This window comes from Tachyglossus aculeatus, chromosome 2 (assembly GCF_015852505.1).
Source record: "Tachyglossus aculeatus isolate mTacAcu1 chromosome 2, mTacAcu1.pri, whole genome shotgun sequence".
NCBI classification, from domain to species: Eukaryota; Metazoa; Chordata; class Mammalia; order Monotremata; family Tachyglossidae; genus Tachyglossus; species Tachyglossus aculeatus.
The window spans coordinates 139,666,380-139,691,870 of record NC_052067.1 but is presented as its reverse complement, the minus strand read 5'-3'; the positions used below and the strand labels follow the sequence as shown (position 1 = coordinate 139,691,870).

The following is a 25,491-nucleotide window of genomic DNA, read 5'->3' as shown; positions in this document are numbered from 1 at the left end:
TGATTGATTCCTCTCCTCCTTTCCATCCCCCCCGCCTTACCTCCTTCCCTTCCCCAATCAATCAATCGTATTTATTGAGCGCTTACTGTGTGCAGAGCACTGTACTAAGCGCTTGGGAAGTACAAGTTGATCATTGACCACAGCACCTGTATATCCGTTTGTACGGATTTATTACTCTATTTTACTTGTACATATCTATTCTATTTATTTTATTTTGTGAATATGTTTGGTTTTGTTGTCTGTCTCCCCCTTCTAGACTATGAGCCCATTGTTGGGTAGGGACCGTCTCTCTATGCTGCCAACTTGTACTTCCCAAGCGCTTAGTACAGTGTTCTGCACACAGTAAGCGCTCAATAATTGCGATTGATTGATATGTTTGTACGTATTTATTACTCTATTTTACTTGTACATATCTATTCTATTTATTTTACTTTGTGAATATGTTTTGTTTTGTTGTCTGTCTCCCCCTTCTAGACTGTGAGCTCACTGTTGGGTAGGGACCGTCTCTACGTCTCTACCGTCTCTTGCCAATTTGTACGGCCCAAGCGCTTAGTACAGTGCTTTGCACACAGTAAGCGCTCAATAAATACGATTGATTGACTCCTTCCCTTCCCCAATCAATCAATCAATCGTATTTATTGAGCACCTACTGTGTGCAGAGCACTGTACTAAGCGCTTGGGAAGTACAAGTTGATCATTGACCACAGCACCTGTATATATGTATATATGTTTATACGGATTTATTACTCTATTTATTTTACTTGTACATATCTATTCTATTTCTTTATTTTGTTGATATGTTTGGTTTTGTTCTCTGTCTCCCCCTTCTAGACTGTGAGCTCGCTGTTGGGTAGGGACTGTCTCTACCCCCCTCTCCATCCCCCCATCTTACCTCCTTCCCTTCCCCACAGCAACTGTATGTATATATGTATATGTATATATGGTTGTACATATTTATTGCTCTATTTATTTATTTATTTTACTTGTACATTTCTATCCTATTTATTTTATTTTGTTGGTATGTTTGGTTCTGTTCTCTGTCTCCCCCTTTTAGACTGTGAGCCCACTGTTGGGTAGGGACTGTCTCTATGTGTTGCCAATTTGTACTTCCCAAGCGCTTAGTACAGTGCTCTGCACATAGTAAGCTCTCAATAAATACGATTGATTGATTGATTGATTGATATGTTGCCAACTTGCACTTCCCAAGCGCTTAGTACAGTGCTCTGCACACAGTAAGCGCTCAATAAATACGATTGAATGAATGAATATCACATAAGCGCTTAACAACTGACATAATAATTATTATCATCATCATCTCCATTTTACCCACCCCCCTGCCCTCCTCCAATCCCATTTACCCCCACTCTTCCCATTCCCTCCCCATTTACACCCCTCTCTTCCCACCCCATCCCCATTTATCACCCCCCTACTCTTTCCACCCCATCCCCATTTACTCCCCATCTCTTCCCATTCCCTCCCCATTTACCCCCCTCTCTCTACTCACCCCATCCCCATTTAGCCCCCATCTCTTCTCACCTCTTCTCCAGTTACCACTCCCACACTCTCCTCCCATCCCCATCCACCCTCAGACTCTTTCCCACCCCACCCCCAACCCCTCAGCTCTATTAATAATAATGGTATTTAAGTCCTTACTATGTGCCAAGCACTGTTCTAGGTGCTGAGGTAAATACAGAATAATCCAGTTGTCCCACATGGGGCTCACAGTCTCAATCCCAATTTTACAGGTGAGGTAACTGAGGCACAGAGAAGGTAAACTCGAGGTCACACAGCAGACAAGTGGTGAAACCGGGATTAGAACCCACGACCTCTGATTCCCAAGCTCGGATTCTTGCCAATAAGCCATGCCTCTCCCACCCCCATTCATCCTCTGCCACTCGCCTCACTAAAAAAATGGACTTGATAATCTTGTATCCCCCAGCGCTTAGAACAGTGCTTTGCACATAGTAAGTGCTTAACAAATGCCATTATTATTATTATTATTGTCTCTATCTTGTCGAATTGTACTTTCCAAGCGCTTAGTGCATTGCTGTGCACACAGTAAGTGCTCAGTAAATTCTATTGAATGAATGAATGAATAAAATGGAGGTTGACTGTGAGCCCCAAGTGGGACAACCTGATTACCTTGTATCTACCTCAGTGCTTAGAACAGTGCATGGCACATAGTAAGAGTTTAACAAATACTATTATTATTATTATTATTATTATTATTATTATTATCATCTGAATGAGACGGAGGAAGCAGTCAAGGCAGTCCAACTCTGGGAGTCCAGACCTACCAAACCCATAAGCAACTGGAGAGCAAGGAGAGAGCCACACCAAGTGAAGGAAGGGAGGTTGGATTTGAGTTACTAACGTAGAGAAGCAGCGTGGTTCAGTGGAAAGAGCCCGGGCTTTGGAGTCAGAGGTCATGGGTTCAAATTCCGGCCCCGCCAACTGTCAGCTGTGTGACTTCGGGCAAGTCACTTCACTTCTCTGGGCCTCAGTTCCCTCATCTGGAAAATGGGGATTAAAACTGTGAGCCCCCCGGGGGACATCCTGATCACCTTGTCACCTCCCCAGGGTTTAGAACAGTGCTTCGCACATAGTAAGTGCTTAATAAATGCCATCATTATTATTATTAGAGGACAGCAGCAAGCTTTTAAGAGAAGCAGTGTGGGATAGTGGAAAGAGCGCGGGCTTGAGAGTCAGAGGACGTGGGTTCCAATTCCGTCTCCGCCACTTGTCTGCTGTGTGACCTTGGGCAAGCCATTTAACTTCTGTGGGCCTCAGTTACCTCATCTGTAAAATGGGGATTAAGGCTGTGAGCCCCACATGGGGCAACCTGATTACGTTGTAGATACCCCAGCGCTTATAACGGTGTTTGGCACATAATAAGTGCTTAACAAATAGCATCAATATTATTATTATTTTAGCCCTCAGGACCACCTTCAGCTCCGCCAAGGGAGCTTGCCAGTCCTAGAAGGGAAATGATTGGGAAGGGAAAGGAGTGGGCGGTGGGGGTGGTATCAGTAGATCTCAAGGTGGGAAGGATCACTTCAAATCCCGCTGTTTTAACAATGAACTACAGAATGCCTTTGCCAAGTGTGTCAGCCAAAAGTTTTGCAGGCTCCTCCTCCCCTCCCACCCTCTTACTGTAGGGGTTCCTCAAGGGTCAGTTTTTGGTCCCCTTCTGTTCTTTATCTACACACACTCCCTTGGTGAATTCATTCGCTCCCACGGCTTCAACTATCATCTCTACGCTGATGACACCCAGATCTACATCTCTGCCCCTGCTTTCTCTCCCTCCCTTCAGGCTCGTATCTCCTCCTGCCTTAAAGACATCTCCATCTGGGTGTCTGCCCGCCAAAAACTCAATATGTCCAAGACTGAACTCCTTATCTTCCCTCCCAAACCCTGACCTCTCCCTGACTTTCCCATCACCGTTGACGGCACTACCATCCTTCCCGTCTCACAGGCCCGCAACCTTGGTGTCATGCTCGATTCCGCTGTCTCGTTCACCCCTCACATCCAATCCGTCACCAAAACCTGCCGGTCTAACCTCCGCAACATCGCCAAGATCCGCCCTCTCCTCTCCATCCAAACTGCTACCCTGCTGGTTCAATCTCTCATCCTATCCCGACTGGATTACTGCATCAGCCTCCTCTCTGATCCCCCATCCTCCTGTCTCTCCCTACTTCAGTCTATACTTCACGCCGCTGCCCGGATTGTTTTTGTGCAGAAACGCTCTGGGCATGTTCCTCCCCTCCTCAAAAATCTCCAGTGGCTACCAGTCAACCTACACATCAGGCAAAAACTCCTCACCCTCGGCTTCAAGGCTGTCCATCCCCTCGCCCCCTCCTACCTCACCTCCTTTCTTTCCTTCTCCAGCCCAGCCCGCTTTTGTTAATATGTTTTGTTTTGTTGTCTGTCTCCCCCTTTTAAACTGTGAGCCCGCAATTGGGTAGGGACCATCTCTGTATGTTACCAACTTGTACTTCCCAAGCACTTAGTACAGTGCTGTGCACACAGTAAGCGCTCAATAAATACGATTGAATGAATGAATTTTGGTTCAGGTAGTAGCCCGTTTTTGTTTCATTTCCATAGGAACCTGCACTGGGCAGGCATTGCACTCCCACCCCAAATTACCTATTTCCACAGAAAGGCGATGGATTAAATTTAGGAGCTAGTTTTATAGCCTTAAGTGTAAGGGTTTCTGATTATTTGTGGGATCGAGACCCACACCTTTAACATAAAGAGAAATGTAAACAGGTACTCCTACCACAGTCCTTTTCTGCCATATAAATACATGTCTAAGTTTTGTCCATCCAGTCATTGGAGTTTTGGAAGAAGATAATTCCATCTAGCTGAGGGGTTTCAAAACAGGTTGATATAATTTCCTCAGAAAATGAGGCCCTGCCCTAAAACAAACTTCATCGCAACCAGTGGCTTTACTGTCCTGAGTGTTAGCTGTAAAAAAGATAATTAGGTGTGGCTCACTTTAGCTTTATTTTGCTTTTGGGACATTCATTTGTTTTTGCTAAGATTTGCCTTCCGGGTGGTCTTTTAAGGACATCCTAGCCCTTTCTGCCTTGTGACAGTGTTGTAGGATTTGTGTGTGCAGCCTGCTGATTTCCTACATGTCGCCAGAGTCCATTTTAAACTAGTTTGCTTTTTTGGTTTATTGTTGGTCAGGTTGTTGCTCTCTATCTCTTATCTCTCGTCTGTCATCCTTCACCTCTCTCTCACCTCTTTATCCGAGACTGAGCCCCCTCCTTCCCCTCCCCACCGCACCTGTGTATACGTTTGTACATATTTATTACTATATTTTACTTGTACATAATAATAATAATAATAATAATAATAGGCATTTATTAAGCGCTTACTATGCGCAAAGCACTGTTCTAAGCGCTGGGGAGAATACAGGGTGATCAGGTTGTCCCACGTGGGGCTCACAGTCTTAATCCCCATTTTACAGATGAGGTAACTGAGGCCCAGAGAAGTTAAGTGACTTGCCCAAGATCACACAGCAGACATGTGGCGGAGAATACATGTTTATTCTATGTATTTTATTCTGTTAATATGTTTTGTTTTGTCGTCTGTCTCCCCCTTGTAGACTGTGAGCCTGCTGTTGGGTGAGGGACCATCTCTATATGTTGCCGACTTGTACTTCCCAAACGCTTAGTACAGTGCTCTGCACACAGTAAGCGATCAATTCTCCACCTTCTAAACTGTGAGCCCGCTGTTGGGTAGGGACCGTCTCTATATAATAATAATAATGATGGCATTTGTTAAGCGCTTACTATGTGCAGAGCACTGTTCTAAGCGCTGGGGAGTTTACAAGGTGATCAGATTGTCCCACGTGGGGCTCACAGTCGTAATCCCCATTTTACAGATGTTGCCAACTTGTACTTCCCGAGCGCTTAGTACAGCACTTAGTACAGTGCTCTGCCCACAGTAAGCGCGCAGTTCTCCCCCTTCTAGACTGTGAGCCCACTGTTGGGTAGGGACCGTCTCTATATGTTGCCAACTTGTACTTCCCAAGCACGTAGTACAGTGCACTGCACACAGCGGTCAATAAATACGATTGAATGAATGAATGAATGCGATGGAATGAAGGAATGAATTAAAAATCCTACTTAAAAAGAGGAGATACTAATGAAGCTACCTTATTTGCCAAAAGAGAACCTGATGTGTACCCCTCAGGTCTGCCGTAACACGTGTTTTCATTTCACCTTTTGTCCCAGCCACCGTTAGGGAGCACGTTCTCCTGACCGAGCAAGCCTCGGTGGAAACGGTGGCCGAAGAAGCGGCATACGCGTGTGACTTAAAAGTGAATGTTTGGGGGCAGAAGTCAGTCCTCCCTAACATGAAGTTTTGCAGTGGCCCAAACGCAGAGTTAGAGGAGAGCAGGGAGTGGGCTAAAAATTCACTGGACAAATTTAATGCAAGAATAACGCATTGAGAGATTAGATTTAAGGCACCCAATCAGCCCTGCCTCCTGTTTTACCCAGTCCGCGAACTCCGCTCCTCTAACATCATTTTACTCTCCGTACCTCGAGCTCGTCCGTCATTCATTCAATCATATTTATTGATCGCTTACTGTGTGCAGAGCACTGTACTAAGCGCTTGGGAAGTCCAGGTTGGCAACATCTAGAGACGGTCCCTACCCAACAGCGGGCTCACAGTCTAGAAGGGGGAGACAGAACAAAACAAATTAACAAAATAAAATAAAGAGAATAAATATGTACAAATAAAATGAATAGAGTAATAAATACATACAAACATATATTGGAGAATACTGCCAACCCTCTGCCCACATCCTCCCTGGGGCGTGCAACTCGCTCCCCTTTGATACCTGCCAGTTTTTCCTTCTCCCCACCTTTAAAACCCTCCTAAAAGTGCATCTCCTCCAAGAGGCCTTCCCTGACTCATTACCCCAATCCTCCCTTTCCTGTGCATTCGCTATGCACTTGGGTGTATATCGCTTAAGATTTGGATAATTCCCCCCAGCTCTTAAGCGCATAGCCTTGTACTTCCCAAGCGCTTAGTACAATGCGCTACACACAGTAAGCGCTCAGTAAATACGATTGATTGATTCTTAAACTCACCTGTGTAATTTGTGTTACTGTCTGTCTCCCCCTTCACAGATTCTAAAATCCCCATCAGGGATCCCATCTGGTGGTATCAAATATTTCTTTCTGCATCAGATCTTTAAGAGACATCTATAACACTGTGTTGAAAATACAACTGAGACTTTTTCCTCTTGGCTGGGTCATCACAACACTATGTTAGGAAATATCTGGACAGTGTTAACAGCCATTGGAAAACGTTTAGTACATATTTACCATTTTTTTTTGTTTTGTTAATGACGTGCACCTAGCTTTAATTCTGTTTGTTCTGACGATTTTGACACCCGTCTACATGTTTTGTTTTGTCGTCTGTCTCCCCCTTCTAGACTGTGAGCCCGTTGTTGGGTCGGGACCGTCTCTATATGTTGCCGACTTGTGCTTCCCAAGCGCTTAGTACAGTGCTCTGCGCACAGTAAGCGCTCAATAAATACGAATGAATGAATGAATCTGCCAACTCTTTAGTGTTGCACTTTCCCAAGCACTACGAAGCCTTCCCCGACGACGAAGCCCACTTTTTTCCTTTTCTTCAACCCCCTTCTGCATTTCCCTGACTCGCTGCCTTTATTCATTCCCCTCCCAGCCCCACAGCACTTATGTCCGTATCTGTCATTTATTTATATTAATGACTGTCCCCCTCTAGTCTGTAAGCTCATTGTGGGCAGGGAATGTCTGTTATATTGTACTCTTCCAAGTGCTTAGTACAGTGCTCAGCACACAGAAAGCGCTTAATGAATACGGTTGACTGACTACAGATGGGAGGAAGAAATAAAGTATAAAATTTCATTGTGCTACTTGGCGGGTGGGTGGGTTTTTTTTGTTGGCACTAATTATTATTATTAATAATAATAATGACATTTATTAAGCACTTACTATGTGCCAAGCACTGTTCTAAGCGCTGGGGAGGTTAACAAGGTGATCATGTTGTCCCACGGGGGGCTCACAGTCTTCATCCCCATTTTACAGATGAGGTAACTGAGGCCCAGAGAAGTGAAGTGACTTGCCCACAGTCACACAGCTGATAAGTGGTGGAGCTGGGGTTTGAACCCATGACCTCTGACTCCAAAGCCCGGGCTCTTTCCACCGAGCCACGCTGCTTCTCCAAGCGCTTACTATATGGAAAGCACTGGTGTTGTGAGGACTTTAGTACTTTAGCATGGCTCAGTGGAAAGAGCCTGGGCTTTGGAGTCAGAGGTCATGAGTTCAAATCCCGGCTCTGCCACTTGTCAGCTGTGTGACTTTGGGCAAGTCACTTCACTTCTCTGGGCCTCAGTTCCCTCATCTGTAAGATGGGGATTGACTGTGAGCGCCCCGTGGGACAACCTGATCCCCTTGTAACCTCCCCCGCGCTTACAACAGTGCTTTGCATATGGTAAGCGCTAAATAAATGCCATCATTATTATTATTATTACTTTAGGTGGTGCCGAGTGCCAAAATGGCAGTTGGGGGATGTAATCTTGACTCCAAATTATTGTAACTGGGTCAGGTCCCTCTAAAGACTATAAAACATAATAAAGTAATGATGGTATTTAAGCACTTACTATGTGCCAGGCACTGTTCTGAGCACCAGGATAGATACAAGGTAATGAGGTTGTCCCTTGTGGGGCTCAGAGTCTTAATCCCCATGTTTTTACACATGAGGTAACGGAGGCACAGAGAAGTGAAGTGATTTGGCCAAAGTCACACAGGTGACAAGTGGCGGGACCGGGATTAGAGCCTACAACCTCTGACATATATACCTGTATATATGTATATATGTTTGTACACATTTATTACTCTATTTATTTGTACATATTTATTTTTTTAAATTTTTTTGTTAATATGTTTGGTTTTGTTCCCTGTCTCCCCCTTCTAGACTGAGCCCGCTGTTGGGTAGGGACCGTCTCTATATGTTGCCAACTTGTAGAGAAGCAGCGTGGCTCAGTGGAAAGAGCAGGGGCTTTGGAGTCAGAGGTCATGGGTTCAAATTCTGGCTCTGCCAATTGTCAACCGTGTGACTTTGGGCAAGTCACTTAACTTCTCTGTGCCTCAGTTCCCTCATCTGTAAAAGGGGGATTAAGACTGTGAGCCCCCTATGGGACAACCTGATCACCTTGTAACCTCCCCAGCACTTAAAACGGTGCTTTGCACATAGTAAGTGCTTAATAAATGCCATTATTATTATTATTATTATTATTATTATTATTATTATTATTCTCTGTGCCTCAGTTCCCTGCTCTGTCAAATGGGGATTAAGACTGTGAGCCCCCCCCCCCCCCCACCGTGGGACAACCTGATCACCTTGTAACCTCCCCAGTGCTTTGCACATAATAAGCACTTAATAAATGCCATCGTTATTATTATTATTACTTCCCAAGCGCTTAGTCCAGTGCTCTGCACACAGTAAGCGCTCAATAAATACGATTGAATGAACGAATGAATGACTCCCAAGCCCGTGCTCTTTCCACTAAGCCACGCCAAGTTAAGATGACTGGTTCATCCAGCACAGAATTGTATTTCTGACAAACGGGATCTTGGAGGAACCAAGTAACCGTTGCTCTCGTTGGCATCCACTGAGCACTTTGATACACACTGCAGCCCCACAGCACTTATGTACCCATTCTTCTACTCTACTATTTCCCCTTATCTCTAATGTATTTTCATCATTCTCCCCCCCACAACACCAAAGACGGACTTGAGAGTCAATCACTCAAACAATCAATCAATCGTATTTATTGAGCGCTTACTGTGTGCAGAGCACTTTACTAAGCGCTTGGGAAGTACAAGTTGGCAACATCTAGAGACGGTCCCTATGAGTCATACGCTCATTCATTCATTCAATCGTATTTATTGAACGCTTACTGTGTGCAGAGCACTGGACTAAGCGCTTGGGAAGTCCAAGTTGGCAACATCTAGAGACGGTCCCTACCCAACAGCGGGCTCACAGTCTAGAAGGGGGAGACAGACCACAAAACAAAAGGTATTAATAAAATAAATAGAATAAATATGTACAAGTAAAATAGAGTAATAAATCTATACATATATATACATACACATATATATGCACACATATATATGCATATATACACACACATATATGCATATATATGTATGTATATATATATGCATATATGTGTGTGTGTATATATATACAGATGCGTTCTAATTCTAGCTCCACCACATGTCTGCTGTGTGACCTTGGACAAGTCACTTCACTTCTCTGGGCCTCAGTTCCCTCACCTGGAAAATGGGGATTAAGACTGTGAGCCCCAGTGTGGGACAAGGACTGTGTCCAACCTGATTAATTTATATGTACCCCAGCGCTTAGAGCAGTGCTTGACATATCTTAAATGCTTAACAAGTACCATAATTATTATTACTTTCCCAGGTGCTTAGTATTGTGCTCTGCACACAGTAATCAGCGTGGTCTAGTGGATAGGGCATGGTGAAGGGGAGTCCGAAGGTTGTGGGTTCTAATCCTGGCTCTGCCACTTGTTTGCTGTGTGACGTTGGACAAATCGCTTCACTTCTCTGGACCTCAGTTACCTCATCTGTGAAATGGAGAATTCATTCATTCATTCAATCGTACTTATTGAGCGCTTACTGTGTGCAGAGCACTGTACTAAGCGCTTGGGAAGTCCAAGTTGGCAACATATAGAGACGGTCCCTACCCAACAGCGGGCTCACTGTCTAGAAGAGACTGTAAAATGGAGAATGAGACTGCGAGCCCCTTGTGCGACAGGGACTGTGTCTCATCTGATTTTCTTGTATCTAACCCAGCACTTAGTATAGTGCCTGGTATAGTGCACATAGTAAGCGCTCAACAAAGACCATATATTATTCATCTAGACTGTAAACTCCTTGTGGGTGGGGGATGTCACTGTTTGTTGTTATGTTGTACTTTCCCAAGCGCTTTAGTGCAGTGTTCTGCACACAGTAAGTGCTCAATAAATACGACTGAATGAATGAATGAATAAATACGACTGAATGAAGTAAACTGTCAATAAATATCATTGATTGAAATCACATCTCTTCCAGGAGGCCTTCCCTGATTTAACTCAAATCCCCATTATATACATTTCCCCCCCTAAATACCACATCGTTTTTTCTGTACCACCTGTTACCACAATTCCCTTTAGCACTTAGAGAATCCTGAAATCCCCTCTGTAGAGAATCTTAAATTCTCTATTGCTACTCTTGTCTAAGGTAGTTACCTCATCTGTAAAATGGGGATAAAATAGCTGCTGTCATGCCCTCTTAGATCGCAAGTCCTATTTAGGTCAGGGACGGTGTCTGAACTGCCTCTAATGAACCTATCTCAGTAATTGGCACATAGTAAACACCTAAAAAATACTGAAGTGATGACGATTAGTAATAGTTTTTATTGTATCCACTAGGCGCAATGCACTGTGCAGTGTACTTGGGAAGAACAAACCAATTGACACATTTCCTGTCCATAAGAAAATTGCATTCTATTGTGGGAGGAAAATATAATAATAAAAATAATAATGGTATCTGTTAAGTGCTTACTGTATAATGATGATGATGATGATGATGGTATCTGTTAAGTGCTTACTGTGTGCCAAGCACTGTTCTAAGCACTGGGGGGGAGGGGAATACAAGGTATTCAGGTTTGTCAGTCAATCAATCAATCGTATTTATTGAATGCTTACTTTGTGCAGAGCACTGTACTAAGTGCTTGGGAACTACAAGTTGGCAACATATAGAGACAGTCCCTATCCAACAGTGGGCTCACAGTCTAGAAGGGGGAGACAGAGAACAAAACCAAACATACTAACAAAATAAAATAAATAGAATAGATATGTACAAGTAAAATAAATAAATAGAGTAATAAATATGTACAAACATATATACAGGTGCTGTGGGGAAGGGAAGGAGGTAAGGCGGGGAGGATGGAGAGGGGAAGGAGGGGGCTCAGCCTGGGAAGGCCTCCTGGAGGAGGTGAGCTCTCAGGAGCGCTTTGAAGGGAGGAAGAGAGCTAGCTTGGCGGATGGGCAGAAGGAGGGCATTCCAGGCCAGGGGGAGGACGTGGGCCGGGGGTCGATGGCGGGACAGGCGAGAGTGAGGTACGGTGAGGAGATTAGCGGCGGAGGAGCGGAGGGTGCGGGCTGGGCTGGAGAAGGAGAGAAGGGAGGGGAGGTAGGAGGGGGCGAGGGGATGGACAGCCTTGAAGCCCAGGGTGAGGAGTTTCTGCCTGATGCGCAGATTGATTGGTAGCCACTGGAGATTTTTGAGGAGGGGAGTAATATGCCCAGAGCGTTTCTGGACAAAGATAATCCGGGCAGCAGCATGAAGTATGGATTGAAGTGGGGAGAGACACGAGGATGGGAGATCAGAGAGAAGGCTGGTGCAGTAGTCCAGACGGGATAGGATGAGAGCTTGAACGAGCAGGGTAGCGGTTTGGATGGAGAGGAAAGGGCGGATCTTGGCAAGGTTGTGGAGCTGAGACTGGCAGGTTTTGGTGACGGCTTGGACGTGAGGGGTGAACGAGAGAGCGGAGTCGAGGATGACACCAAGGTTGCGGGCTTGTGAGACGGGATGGATGGTAGTGCCGTCAACAGAGATGGGAAAGTCAGGGAGAGGGCAGGGTTTGGGAGGGAAGACAAGGAGTTCAGTCTTCGACATGTTGAGCTTTAGATGGCGGGCAGACATCCAGATGGAGATGTCCTGAAGGCAGGAGGAGATGCGAGCCTGGAGGGAGGGGGAGAGAGCGGGGGCAGAGATGGAGATCTGGGTGTCATCAGCGTAGAGATGATAGTGGAAGCTGTGGGAGCGAATGAGGTCACCAAGGGAGTGCTTGTAGATCGAGAACAGAAGGGGACCAAGCACTGAACCTTGGGGAACCCCCACAGTAAGGGGATGGGAGGGGGTGGGGCTCACAGTCTTAATCCCCATTTTCCAGGTGAGGGAACTGAGGCCCAGAGAAGTGAAGTGACTTGCCCAAAGCCACACAGCTCACAAGTGGCGGAGGTGGGATTAGAACCCATAATAATAATAATAATAATAATGGCATTTATTAAGCGCTTACTATGTGCAAAGCACTGTTCTAAGTGCTGGGGAGGTTACAAGGTGATCAGGTTGTCCCACGGGGGGCTCACAGTCTTAATCCCCATTTTCCAGATGAGGGAACTGAGGCCCAGAGAAGTGAAGTGACTTGCCCAAAGCCACACAGCTCACAAATGGCGGAGGCGGGATTAGAACCCATGACCTCTGACTCCCAAGCCCAGGCTCTTTTCATTGAGCCACGCTGCCTCTCAATAATCAATGAATGTACAATGGAATAGCATTACCTTAAAGAGTTTAGGATTGGTATAAATAAATGCAAAGTGCTGGAAATAACTGGTTTGATTTGTACATATTCTGTTTTCTTTTGTTAATATGTTTTGTCTTGTTGTCTGTCTCCCCCTTCTAGGCTGTGAGCCCACTGTGGGGTAGGGGCCGTCTCTATAAGTTGCCAACTTGTACTTCCCAAGCGCTTAGTCCAGCGCTCTGCACACAGGAAGCACTCTTTAAATATGATTGAATGAATGAGTGAACGAACTTGAGATTCTAGGAACGAAGTAGCTTCATTAGGGGAAAGAGCACAGGCCTGAGAGTCAATCAATCAATCAATCAATCGTATTTATTGAGCGCTTACTGTGTGCAGAGCACTGTACTAAGCGCTTGGGAAGTACAAGTCAAGACGACCTGGGTTCTAATCCTCACTCTGACAATCAATCAATCAATCAGTCGTATTTATTGAGCACTTACTGTGTGCAGAGCACTGTACTAAGCGCTTGGGAAGTCCAAGTTGGCAACATATCGAGACGGTCCCTACCCAACAGTGGGCTCACAGTCTAGAAGGGGGAACTGACACTTACCTGCTGTGTGACCTTGGGCAAGTCGCTTCACTTCTGTGCCTCAGTGACCTCATCTGCAAATGGGGATTCAATACCTGGTCTCCCTCCCTCTCAGGCCGTGAGTCTCCCGTGGGATCTGATTATGTTGTGTCTACCCCGGCCCGTAGTATAGTGCTTAACACACAGTGCTCTGCACATAGTAAGCGCTCAATAAATATGATTGATTGATTAACACATAGGAAGTGCTTAACAAATACCATCGTTATTTAGCGAACATGATGAGGACCGGGACTTTGTCCAACTTTATTTTGTTGTACTTCCCCCAGCTTTTAGTACAATGTGTGACACATTGTAAGCACTTAATCAATCAATCGTATTTATTGAGCGCTTACTGTGTGCAGAGCACTGGACTAAGCGCTTGGGAAGTCCAAGTTGGCAACATATAGAGACAGGCCCTACCCAACAGTGGGCTCATAGTCTAGAAGGGGGAGACAGAATAAAACCAAACATATTAACAAAATAAAATAAATAGGATAGATATGTACAAGTAAAATAAATAAATAAATAAATAAACAACAAATAAACTTAACAAATACTGCAGTTATTATTATCCACGTAAGTGAGAACTGTACCCAGACTGATCCCAGACTGAGCCCCCTTTTTCCTCTCCTCCTCCCCATCCCTCCCGCCCTACCTCCTTCCCCTCCCCACAGCACCTGTATATAATAATAATAATAGCATTTGTTAAGCGCTTACTATGTGCAAAGCACTGTTCTAAGCGCTGGGGAGATACAAGGTGATCAGGTTGTCCCACGGGGGGCTCACAGTCGTAATCCCCAGTTTACAGATGAGGGAACTGAAGCTCAGAGAAGTTAAGTGACTTGCCCAAGATTCATTCATTCAATCGTATTTATTGAGCGCTTACTGTGTGCAGAGCACTGTACTAAGCGCTTGGGATGTACAAGTTGGCAACATATAGAGACGGTCCCTACCCAACAGTGGGCTCCCAGTCTAGAACACACAGCAGACATGTGGCGGAGCCGGGATTCGAACCCGTGACCTCTGACTCCAAAGCCCGTGCTCTTTCCACTGAGCCACGCTGCTTCTCATATGTTTGTTCAGATTTATTACTCTATTTATTTTACTCGTACATATTTACTATTTATTTTGTTAATGATGTGCATCTAGCTTTATTTCTGTTTATTCTGACGACCTGACACCTGTCCACGTGTTTTGTTTTGTTGTCCATTTCCCCCTTCTAGACTGTGAACCCGTTGTTGGGTAGGGACCATCTCTATCTGCTGCCAACTTGTACTTCCCAAGCGCTTAGTACAGTGCTCTGCACACAGGTGGTGCTCAATAAGTACGATTGAATGAACGAATGAATGAACTGTACCTTTTAACATCCCAACATGTTCCCTCTAATCGTTCATCGTAAATCTGCTGACTGTTTAATTAGGCAATCTACAAGCCTTCCTAAATTTTCCCTTTTTTTGATGGTATTTGCTAAGCACTTACTATGTGCCAAGCACTGTTCTTCCTCTCTGTCACCGGTACTGACCCATCACCGTCAGGCGCGTAGGGCACCGCACTCATCATCATCATCAATCGTATTTATTGAGCGCTTACTATGTGCAGAGCACTGTACTAAGCGCTTGGGAAGTACAAATTGGCAACACATAGAGACGGTCCCTACCCAACAGTGGGCTCACAGTCTAAAAGACTGCACTCGGGAGATTCATTCATTCAGTCGTATTTCTTGAGCGCTTACTGTGTGCAGAGCACTGTAGTAAGCGCTTGCTATTCGAAAGAAGCAGAACTGCCACGGAGGAGCCAGCAGGCAAAGCCAGTTGACGTAAATTCACGAAACAGGAGTTAGGGGTGTGAAAAAAACAAGAGAATAAATTAAGAAAGTGATGAGGATGTGACTGGCAAAACAGCGTGCCCAGGCAGGTCTAACACTACTAACTTTTCCCCCTCTAATCACCTTTTTGAAACACTTGGTGAATCTAATTAGCGTTTTGAACTTGTAAGAACTTGTACTTCCCGAGCGCTTAGTACGGTGCTCTGCACACAGTAAGCGCTCAGTAAATACGATTGAATGAATGAATGAATTTATGATTTGCTTTTTACATGGGGATGAAACTTGAAAGAGCAAAAACTTCCTTTAGCTATTTCCCCTAACGGGCACCTTCATTATCTAATTTGTTTGTCGTCATTTCCAATTTAGGTTCGTTTTCAGTGCCGAGTTCAACCCCAACAAACCGACATTTCCCCAGTGCAACATTTCTCATCTGCCTGTATCATCATCAATCATCATCAATCGTATTTATTGAGCGCTTACTGTGTGCAGAGCACTGTACTAAGCGCTTGGGAAGTCCAAGTTGGCAACATATAGAGACAGTCCCTACCCAACAGTGGGCTCACAGTCTAAAAATGAGGGAAGGTTAAATTTGGTACCTTAGAACTAGACTTAATGGATTTTCAAGGTAAAAGCTTGGTTTTAGTCACTGCCGTATCCCAAAGTGTTAAAAACACTTTATCCTGGTAGATTTGGCCCCCAGAAAGATGTCTGCTGAGCAAGGCAGCCTGAAATGTTGGTGTAGTGGATTCACCAGGTCATGGGTTCTGATCCCGGGTCTGCCGTGTGACCCTGGGCAAGTCACTTGAAGCAGCGTGGCTCAGTGGAAATCAGTCAATCAATCAATCATATTTATTGAGCACTTACTGTGTGCAGAACACTGTACTAAGCACTTGGGATGTACAAGTTGGCAACATACAGAGACAGTCCCTACCCAGCAGTGGGCTCACAGTCTAGAAGGGGGAGACAGAGAACAAAACCAAACGTATTAACAAAATAAAATAAATAGAATACATATGTACAAGTTAAATAAATAGAGTAATAAATATCAATCAATTGATTGTATTTATTGAGCGCTTACTGTGTGCAGAATGCTGTACTAAGTGCTTGGGAAGTACAAGTTGGCAACATACAGAGACAGTCCCTACCCAACAGTGGGCTCACAGTCTAGAAGGCGGAGACAGAGAACAAAACCAAACATATTAACAAAATAAAATAAAGAGCCCGGGCTTTGGAGTCAGAGGTCACGGGTTCAAACCCCGGCTTCGCCAATTGTCAGCTGTGTGACTTTGGGCAAGTCACTTCACTTCTCTGGGCCTCAGTTCCCTCCTCTGTCAAATGGGGATGAAGACTGTGAGCCCCCCCCGTGGGACAACCTGATCACCTTGTTACCTCCCCAGCGCTTAGAACAGTGCTTTGCATGTAGTAAGCGCCTAATAAATGCCATCATTATTATTATTCTCTGTGCCTCCATTACCTCATCTGTAAAATAGGGATTGAGACTGCGAGCCCCATGAATATCAGACAGATAATTGCTCTCCCCCCCTTCAAAACCTTAGTGAAGGCACGCCTCCTCCAAGAAGCCTTCCCTGACTAAGCCTTCCTCTCCTCCCACTCCCTTCTGCGTCGCTCGTACTTCCTCCTTCATTCATTCATTCATTCATTCGTATTTATTGAGCGCTTACCGTGTGCAGAGCACTGTACTAAGCGCTTGGGAAGTACAAGTCGGCCACATATAGAGACAGTTCAGCACATGTGTGTGTGTACATATAGAGCCCACTGTTGGGTAGGGACTGTCTCTATATGTTGCCGATTTGTACTTCCCAAGCGCTTAGTACAGTGCTCTGCACATAGTAAGCGCTCAATAAATACGATTGATGATGATGATATAGAGACAGTTCAGCACGTGTGTGTGTGTATATATGTATATGTAATTTATGTATTTATATTAATGCCCATCTCCCCCGCTACACTGTGAGCTCATTATGGGCAGGAATGGGTCTGTTGTTATATGGTACTCTTCCAGTTGCTTAGTACAGTGCTTCGCCCACAGTAAGCGCTCAATAGATAATGATCGAACGAGTGAATATTTTGAGAATTGACCTTGGGGGCAGCAGGAGGAACATAGATGGTGCAGGAAGTGACTGCAGGTTTAAGAATTTCTAGCCCTTTTTTCATTCATTCATTCATTCATTCATTCATTCATTCCATCAATTGTATTTATTGAGCACTTACTGTGTGCAGAGCACTGTACTAAGCGCTTGGGAAGTACAAGTTGGCAACATATAGAGACAGTCCCTACCCAGCAGCAGGCTCACAGTCTCGAAGGGGGAGACAGAGAATGAAACAAAACATATTAACAAGATAAAATAAATAGAATAAACATGGAACGCTTCCCGAATTTGCGTGTCATCGTTGCAGCGGGGAAGGTGTCTGCTCACTGCTGGAGCGTAGCCTCCCAAGCGTTCAGTACGGTGCTTTCCACACAGTGGGCGCTCAATAAATACGACTGAATGGCCGGATACCCCCACCCTGTCCCTCACGCCCCATCCCCTTCTCTAGACTGTGAGTCGTTGCGGCGGGGAACGTGTCTGCTCGCTGCTGGAGCGTAGCCTCGCAAGCGTTCAGTACAGTGCGTTGTAGTGACTTGTGTGTGGCTGACCTTGCTCTTCAGGCTCCCCAAGTGAAGTGCTAAGCGTCCTCTTCAAACTTGCGGCAGAGCTCAGGAGAGAAATTCACCCCCGCGACGTACTCAAACAGTATTCGTGCATTCGGTTGTATTTATTGAGCACTTACTGTGTGCAGAGCACTGGACTAAGCGCTGGGGAGAGCACGGCGTTACGGTAAGCAGACACATTCCCTACCCACAATGAGCTTCCAGTCTAGAGGGGGAGACAGGCGTGAAGAGAAATAAATAAAGGACAGGTAGGGACAGAAGAGCTGTGGTCGGGGGAGGAGAAAAGGGAGCAAGTCAGGGTGACACAGAAGGGAGTGGGAGAAGAGGAAAGGAGGATGCCGGTAGGGAAGGCCCCTTGGAGGAGATGTGCCTTCAATAAGTCTTTGAAGCAGGAGAGAGTAGATATTGGAATCATCATCAATCGTATTTATTGAGCGCTTCCTATGTGCAGAGCACTGTACTAAGCGCTTAATGCAGCTAGCCTTGCAAGCGAGCCTAGGAACTGGAAGCAGAGGTTGAAAAGAAGCACCCTTCAGCCCCCGAAGAAAGGATGCTTAAAACAGAGCTAGCAGAGACAGCTGGGAGTATCTCTGAAGTAGCTAAATGAGGAGGAGGAGGACTGAATGGGAGAGCGAAAGAATAGGTTTCCTGAAAGAGGTTGGCTGTGGAAAAGCTTAATTGGGACAAAACAGTTCGATCTGAAGGTTGTTCAGTCCTCGGCTGTTTCATAAGATGCGTAGCAAAATTCGAAACCCAGCCTCCTCTTTTAATCGGCTTGTCTTCGGCGGAAGGAGTGTTCACTTGGGAATTGACAACGCTTTTTGAAATAGACAAGCTGTCAATCAGTCGTATTTATTGAGCGCTGACTGTGCGCAGCGCACTGTACTAAGCGCTTGGGAAGTACAGGTTGGCAGCATATAGAGACGGTCCCTACCCAACAGTGGGCTCACAGTCTGAAAGGGGGAGACAGAGAACAAAACCAAACATACTAACAAAATACAATCAATAGAATAGATATGGACAAGTAAAATGAATAAATAAATAGAGTAATAAATATGTGCAAACATATATACAGGTGTTGTGGGGAAGGGAAGGAGGTAAGATGGGGGGGATGGAGAGGGGAACGAGGGGGAGAGGAAGGAAGGGGCTCAGTCTGTCGCCACTCTAGTTCTAAGTGCACATTTATTTGATCGCTCCAGTTCATCTTATTTCTGGACTGTGAGCCCACTGTTGGGTAGGGACCGTCTCTATATGTTGCCAACTTGGACTTCCCAAGCGCTTAGTACAGTGATCTGCACACAGTAAGCGCTCAATAAATGCGATTGATTGCTCTTATCCAGGGTTGTTTCTCTATCCAGTCCGAAGCAGTAACGCTGGATTTGTTTTAACCTGTGCGTAACAGCTTTTCACAGTTGAAAATGGCCGGGAAAGGCTGTGCTGGGAATTGGAGGACGAGACGTTTCTCCGGTGTTTCACTGCCCAAAACGGTGCATGGCTGTTTTGGAGGAAAATTCCTCTATAGATCAAACACCTTGATATTTACTGGCTTTACATTAACTTCCTCATCTCAGTAATTCAATCAATCAATCAATCATATTTATTGAGCGCTTACTGTGTGCAAAGCACTGTACTAAGCGCTTGGGAAGTACAAGTTGGCAACATATAGAGACGGTCCCTACCCGACAGTGGGCTCACAGTCTAAAAGGGGGAGACAGAAAACAAAACCAGACATACTAACGAGAAACATACTAACAAAATTCAAGGCTCCCGGCATCTGAAATTCGTGTCCTCTCATTTTAGCTTGGCTGCTAAGTGAGAGCCTTTTGGCCAAAATATTTGTCTATTTCTTCTCGGTTAAATAGTATTTTTAATTGAGATGTCACTCGTGACTCACAGCCTCGACAGGTGTTTAATGAAGACTGCGTGAATCAATATTGTAGCAGGCTGCCATATGGCGTTTACTGGAGGAAAAATATCGTTTTAATAAGGCAGAAGAGAAAAACTAGAGTTGTCTGGGTCTTAATCACTTCAGCTGTGATATTTCATCCATTTGCATCTTCCCACTGAACCACTTGCATTTGGCTTTCCTTTGTTCAGGTGCAGTTTGGAAACAGCCCTTACCTTATCAGATATAGGAAACAACTACAGGATGGGAAAATCAATCAATCAATCAATCAAATTTATTGAGCGCTTACTGTGTGCAGAGCACTGTACTAAGCGCTTGGGAAGTACAAGTTGGCAACATATAGAGACGGTCCCTACCCAACAGTGGGCTCACAGTCTAGAAGGGGGAGACAGACAACAAAACCAAACATATTAACAAAATAAAATAAATAGAATAGATATGTACAAGTACAATGAATAGAGTAATAAATCCGTACAAGCGTATATACAGGTGCTGTGGTCAATGATCAACTTGTACTTCCCAAGCACTTAGTCCAGTGCTTTGCACACAGTAAGCGCTCAATAAATACGATTGATTTATTCGGGAAGGGAAGGAGGCAAGGCGGGGGGGCGATGGAGAGGGGGAGGAAAGGGAGAGGAATCAATCAATCGTATTGAGCGCTTACTGTATGCCAAGCACTGTACTAAGCGCTTGGGAAGTACAAGTTGGCAACATATAGAGACGGTCCCTACCCGACAGCGGGCTCACAGTCTAGAAGGGGGAGACAGACAACAAAACAAAACATATTAACAAAGTAAAATAAATAGAATAGATATGTACAAGTAAAATACAGTAATAAATACGTACAAACATATCAGTCAGTCAATCGTATTTATTGAGCGCTTACTGTGTGCAGACCACTGTACTAAGCGCTTGGGTAGTACAAGTTGGCAGTATCTACAAACGGTCCCTACCCAACAGCGGGCTCACAGTCTAGAAGGGGGAGACAGAGAACAAAACCAAACAGATTAACAAAATAAAATAAATAGAATAGATATGTACAAGTAAAATAAATAAATAAATAGGGTAATAAATATGTACAAACATATGTACATATATACAGGTGCTGTGGTCAATGATCAGCTTGCACTTCCCAAGCACTTAGTACAGTGCTCTGCACACAGCAAGCGCTCAAATGGGGCAGGGATCATGTCTACCAACTCTACTATGTTCTGCTTTCCCAAGTGCGTAGTCCAGCGCTGTGCGCACTGTTAGCACGCAATAAAAACCATTGGTTGATCGTCAATCTCCCCTGGAGTTCAGTTCTTTCGCCCCTTCAGTGAGGAAGTAAAACTATTCTGCCGCTATTGTATAGACACCGACTGTGAGCCCACTGTTGGGTAGGGACTGTCTCTATGTGTTGCCGATTTGCACTTCCCAAGCGCTTAGTACAGTGCTCTGCACATAGTAAGCGCTCAATAAATACGATTGATTGATTGATTGATTATGGAGGGAAGACCCCCGGTCGGCCAGGTGACCCATCTGTGTAATCCGCAGTCTTGCCTTCTAGAGCCAATTTGCCCCTCGGGTGGGCACCTAAGGGACTTTGCCCACCTGCCCTGAAAAAAGCTTAAAGCCTGAAAAAATAAACAATTCAGGGTTTAAGATTTATGGATTTGCAAGAGGGTTTTACAAGGGAGGGAGCCAGTTTTTAAGTGGACAGTGCTGACTGAGCCAGGTCCTCCAACATCTCCCATTTCATTTAGGCAGGTGTCTTTTGCATTTTTGTTAGCTAGATGTGTGTTTGTGTGTTTCTTTCTCCTCCTATGTCCACATCTTTATCCGAGTGATGGCCTTCAAGGAACTATAATTTCTTTTTGAGGGTCTCCTGCCCCTTGACTTAGCAGGATTCCAGTAATCAGGTCGGACGCAGTCCCTGACCGCATGGAGCTCACAGTCTAAGTTGGAAATCAGGAATTGACCCCCAGCCCGGACCTGTGCTGTTCCCGCCGGGAGCCTTTGCTGTTAAGTGATGACCTTCTTTCTCCCCTGCACCATCCTTTTCCACCTCAGCTGGGTCAGTCAGTTGGCTCCAAGTTAAGTTCATTCATTCATTCGTATTTATTGAGCGCTTACTGCGTGCAGAGCACTGTACTAAGCGCTTGGGAAGTACAAGTCGGCAACATACAGAGACGGTTCCGACCCAGCAGCGGGCTCACAGTCTAGAAGGGGGAGACGGAAAGCAAAAGAAAACATGTAGACGGGTGTCAAAATCGTCAGAACAAATAGAATTAAAGCTAGATGCACATCATTAATAAAATAAAAAAAATGGTAAATATGTACTACAGGTTTTCCAATGGCTGTTAACACTGTCCAGATATTTCCTAACATAGTGTTGTGATGACCCAGCCATGAGGAAAAAGTCTCAGTTGTATTTTCAACACAGTCTTATAGGTGTCTCTTAAAGATCTGATGCAGAAAGAAATATTTGATACCACCAGATGGGATCCCTGATGGGGATCTTAGAATCTCTGGAGGGGGAGACAGACCGTAACACAAATTACACAGGAGAGTTTAAGGATCAATCAATCAATCAGTCGTATTTATTGAGCGCTTACTGTGTGTAGAGCACTGTCCTAAGCGCTTGGGAAGTACAAGGACACGCACTTAAGAGCTGGGGGGAATTATCCACATTTGAAGCGATATACACCCAAGTGCATAGTCAATGCACGGGGAAGGGAGGATTGGGGTAATGAGTCAGGGAAGGCCTCTTGGAGGAGATGCACTTTTAGGAGGGTTTTAAAGGTGGGGAGAAGGAAAAACTGGCAGGTATCAAAGGGGAGGGAGTTGCACGCCCCAGGGAGGATGTGGGCAGAGGGTTGGCGGCATGACCGTGCTCCTTCCACTGAGCCACGTTGCTTCTCCAATATGTGTTTGTACGTATTTATTCCTCTATTTATTTATTTTATTTGTACATATTTATTCTATTTATTTTATTTTGTTAATATGTTTTGTTTTCTGTCTCCCCCTTCTAGACTGTGAGCCCACTGTTAAGCTTCTGAGAACCAGTGTGGCGTTGTGGAAAGAGCTTGGGAGTCAGAGGACCTGGGTTCTATCTAATTCCCCACCACCACCACCACTTGTTGGCTATGTGACTGGGCAACTCACTTAACTGCTCTGTGCCTCAGTTTCCTCAGCTGTAACATAGAGATTCCGTACCCGTCCTCCCTCTTACTTAGACTGTGTCCAATCTGATTAACCCAGGTCCCAATAGAGTCCAGTCGGGATGGAGTTTGGGGGATTCGTAGTGCTCAGCGCTTAGAACAGTGCTTTGCACATAGTAAGCGCTTAATAAATGCCATTATTATTATTATTGTTATTAGCTTTTCCGACAGAATAAACCACAGTATCAGGTATCACAGGAAGAAACGTTTATTGACATACAGAAAAACATCAAACACACCGGATCCCGCTTCCATTAAGGCCTCAGCCCAGGGGTGATGTGATCTCTGACACTGTTTAAGCCCTCGACCGAGGGGCATTGAGAACATCCTACCTGTATATGTGTTTGTACAGATTTATTACTCTATTTATTTTACATGTACATATTTACTATTCTATTTATTTTATTTGGTTAATATGTTTTGTTTCGTTGTCTGTCTCCCCCTTCTAGACCGTGAGCCCGCTGTTGGGTAGGGACCGTCTCTATATGTTGCCAACTTGGACTTCCCAAGCGCTTAGTACAGTGCTGTGCACACAGTAAGCGCTCAATAAATTTGATTGATTGATTGATTGATCCTACTGCGTCCCGTTCGCCGTTGGCATCCCCCGGCCAAGAGGCCCCTCCAGTCAGGGCGGTCCGTCCCCTCCCTTTGGAGGACAGTAAGCAGCCAAGTAAAGGCCGGGACCAGTTTGGGCATCGCCATAGGAGGGTCCCCAGCCCAGGCTGCCTCAGTTGTCCTTTCGGATAACAGCAGCAAGCAGCAAGGACAGGCCGTTTCCCCCTGCCCTTACACCAATAACGTTGTTGACTGATTACAGTCCCATTGTTTTCTGCTCTTAGAAGACATCCCCTCCCTAAATTCAGCACGGTGTTTGGGGGTGCAAACTGCCGCAGCACTTTACGGTGCTTAGCACGGAACAAATACCGCTGTCATTATTGTCATTGTTATCACTGTTTCGGTGTGGTGTCTTTGGCTTTAGCAGACTGTGACCGAGGAGCGGTGGGGGCCGCAGCTTCTTGTAATACATAAGCCGCCATCAGTGGATGGAAAGCGAATGCGACCCGTTGCCCAGCTGCAGGCATTTCTGTCCAGCCCACGATGCCTCTAAAGGGCCTCACACCGGGCAAGGTAAATGCTTTTGTTTCAGGAAGACACCAGACTCACGATGCAGAACTCTTCCATTTGTGTTACAGTGGAAGATCGACGACAAACCCGTCAAAATCGACAAGTGGGATGGCTCCGCTGTGAAGAACTCCCTGGATGATTCGGCCAAAAAGGTACTCGTGGGCCAGTGGCTAGTGAAGTTACCAGTTGACGAGTCAGTGGTCATGGGTTGAAATCTCGCCTCCGCCAATTGTCAGCTGGGTGACTTTGGGCAAGTCACTTAACGTCTCTGGGCCTCAGTTACCTCATCTGGAAAATGGGGATTGACTGTGAGCCCCCTGTGGGACAACCTGATCACCTTGTAACCTCCCCAGTGCTCTGCACATAGTAAGCGCTTAATAAATGCCATCATTATTATTACGTTGGCCTTAAACATCGCTGCCTGGTAGAGTGCTTTTTTGCTGATCTCCAGTTGTCTATTTATAATAATCATCTCTGGCCCTGACTGCTAATGACTTCAAGTGGTTCTCACTGGGAAAGAAAGGGTGAACGTTGTTTGTCTTCTTAGAATCAAGCTTCTGTTGACTACCGTGAAGACTTTTGTTAGGCAATTTAGAGACCGTGTGATGGGGAGTCGCAAAAAATGATAGCCAACTGCAAGATGCACGTTTTCGGAGTGAAGGAAACGTTGTGAGATCCCCCCATCTTTCGGTTTGGTGCAGCCATCTGAGGTGGAGCATTTAAGCTGTGGGCTCAGAGAAAATGGAAAAGCAGGCTCAGTCTGAGAAGGCACTTCTCCTATCTGTTGGGAGAATTCACCTGCCTCTTGACTGCCCCAAAAAGCCAGACCGTGAAAGGAAAAGTGGATAAAAATCATCTTCCCTAAAATCTTCTCTGTCGCATCCAGAATCACCTGGTGTCCTACAGGGCACGTAAATTCAAATGAGTCTGAAAGTCTCAGTCTTAAATGTAGCCTCAAAAAGCGGGTCAGTTCCAACAAAGTCAAATACGCCGTTAACCGGGTTCCTCGTTTTCCTCAGATCCTTCTGGAGAAGTACAAGTACGTGGAGAACTTCTGTCTGATCGACGGCCGCCTCATCATCTGCACAATCTCCTGCCTCTTTGCCATGGTGGCTTTGGTTTGGGATTATCTTCACCCCTTCCCGGAGTCCAAGCCGGTCCTGGCTTTCTGTGTCATATCATATCCTTCACCACAGGCATCGGGTCCTGAACCAGCTGACGCTCTCCCCTCCGGCCCCGGAAGGTTGGGGTGGG

The 25,491-nt window shown here is 45.4% G+C and overlaps 1 protein-coding gene across 1 annotated transcript in view; it reads left to right on the top strand.

The window, feature by feature from the left end:
• Window positions 1-25,491, top strand: part of SPCS2 (signal peptidase complex subunit 2) — a 39,915-nt gene that overhangs the window by 887 nt on the left and 13,537 nt on the right. Inside the window, exons 2-3 of the mRNA XM_038742264.1 lie at window positions 24,306-24,389; window positions 25,257-25,417. Coding sequence (XP_038598192.1) covers window positions 24,306-24,389; window positions 25,257-25,417 — 245 coding nt within the window. The remainder of the gene's footprint in view (window positions 1-24,305; window positions 24,390-25,256; window positions 25,418-25,491) is intronic.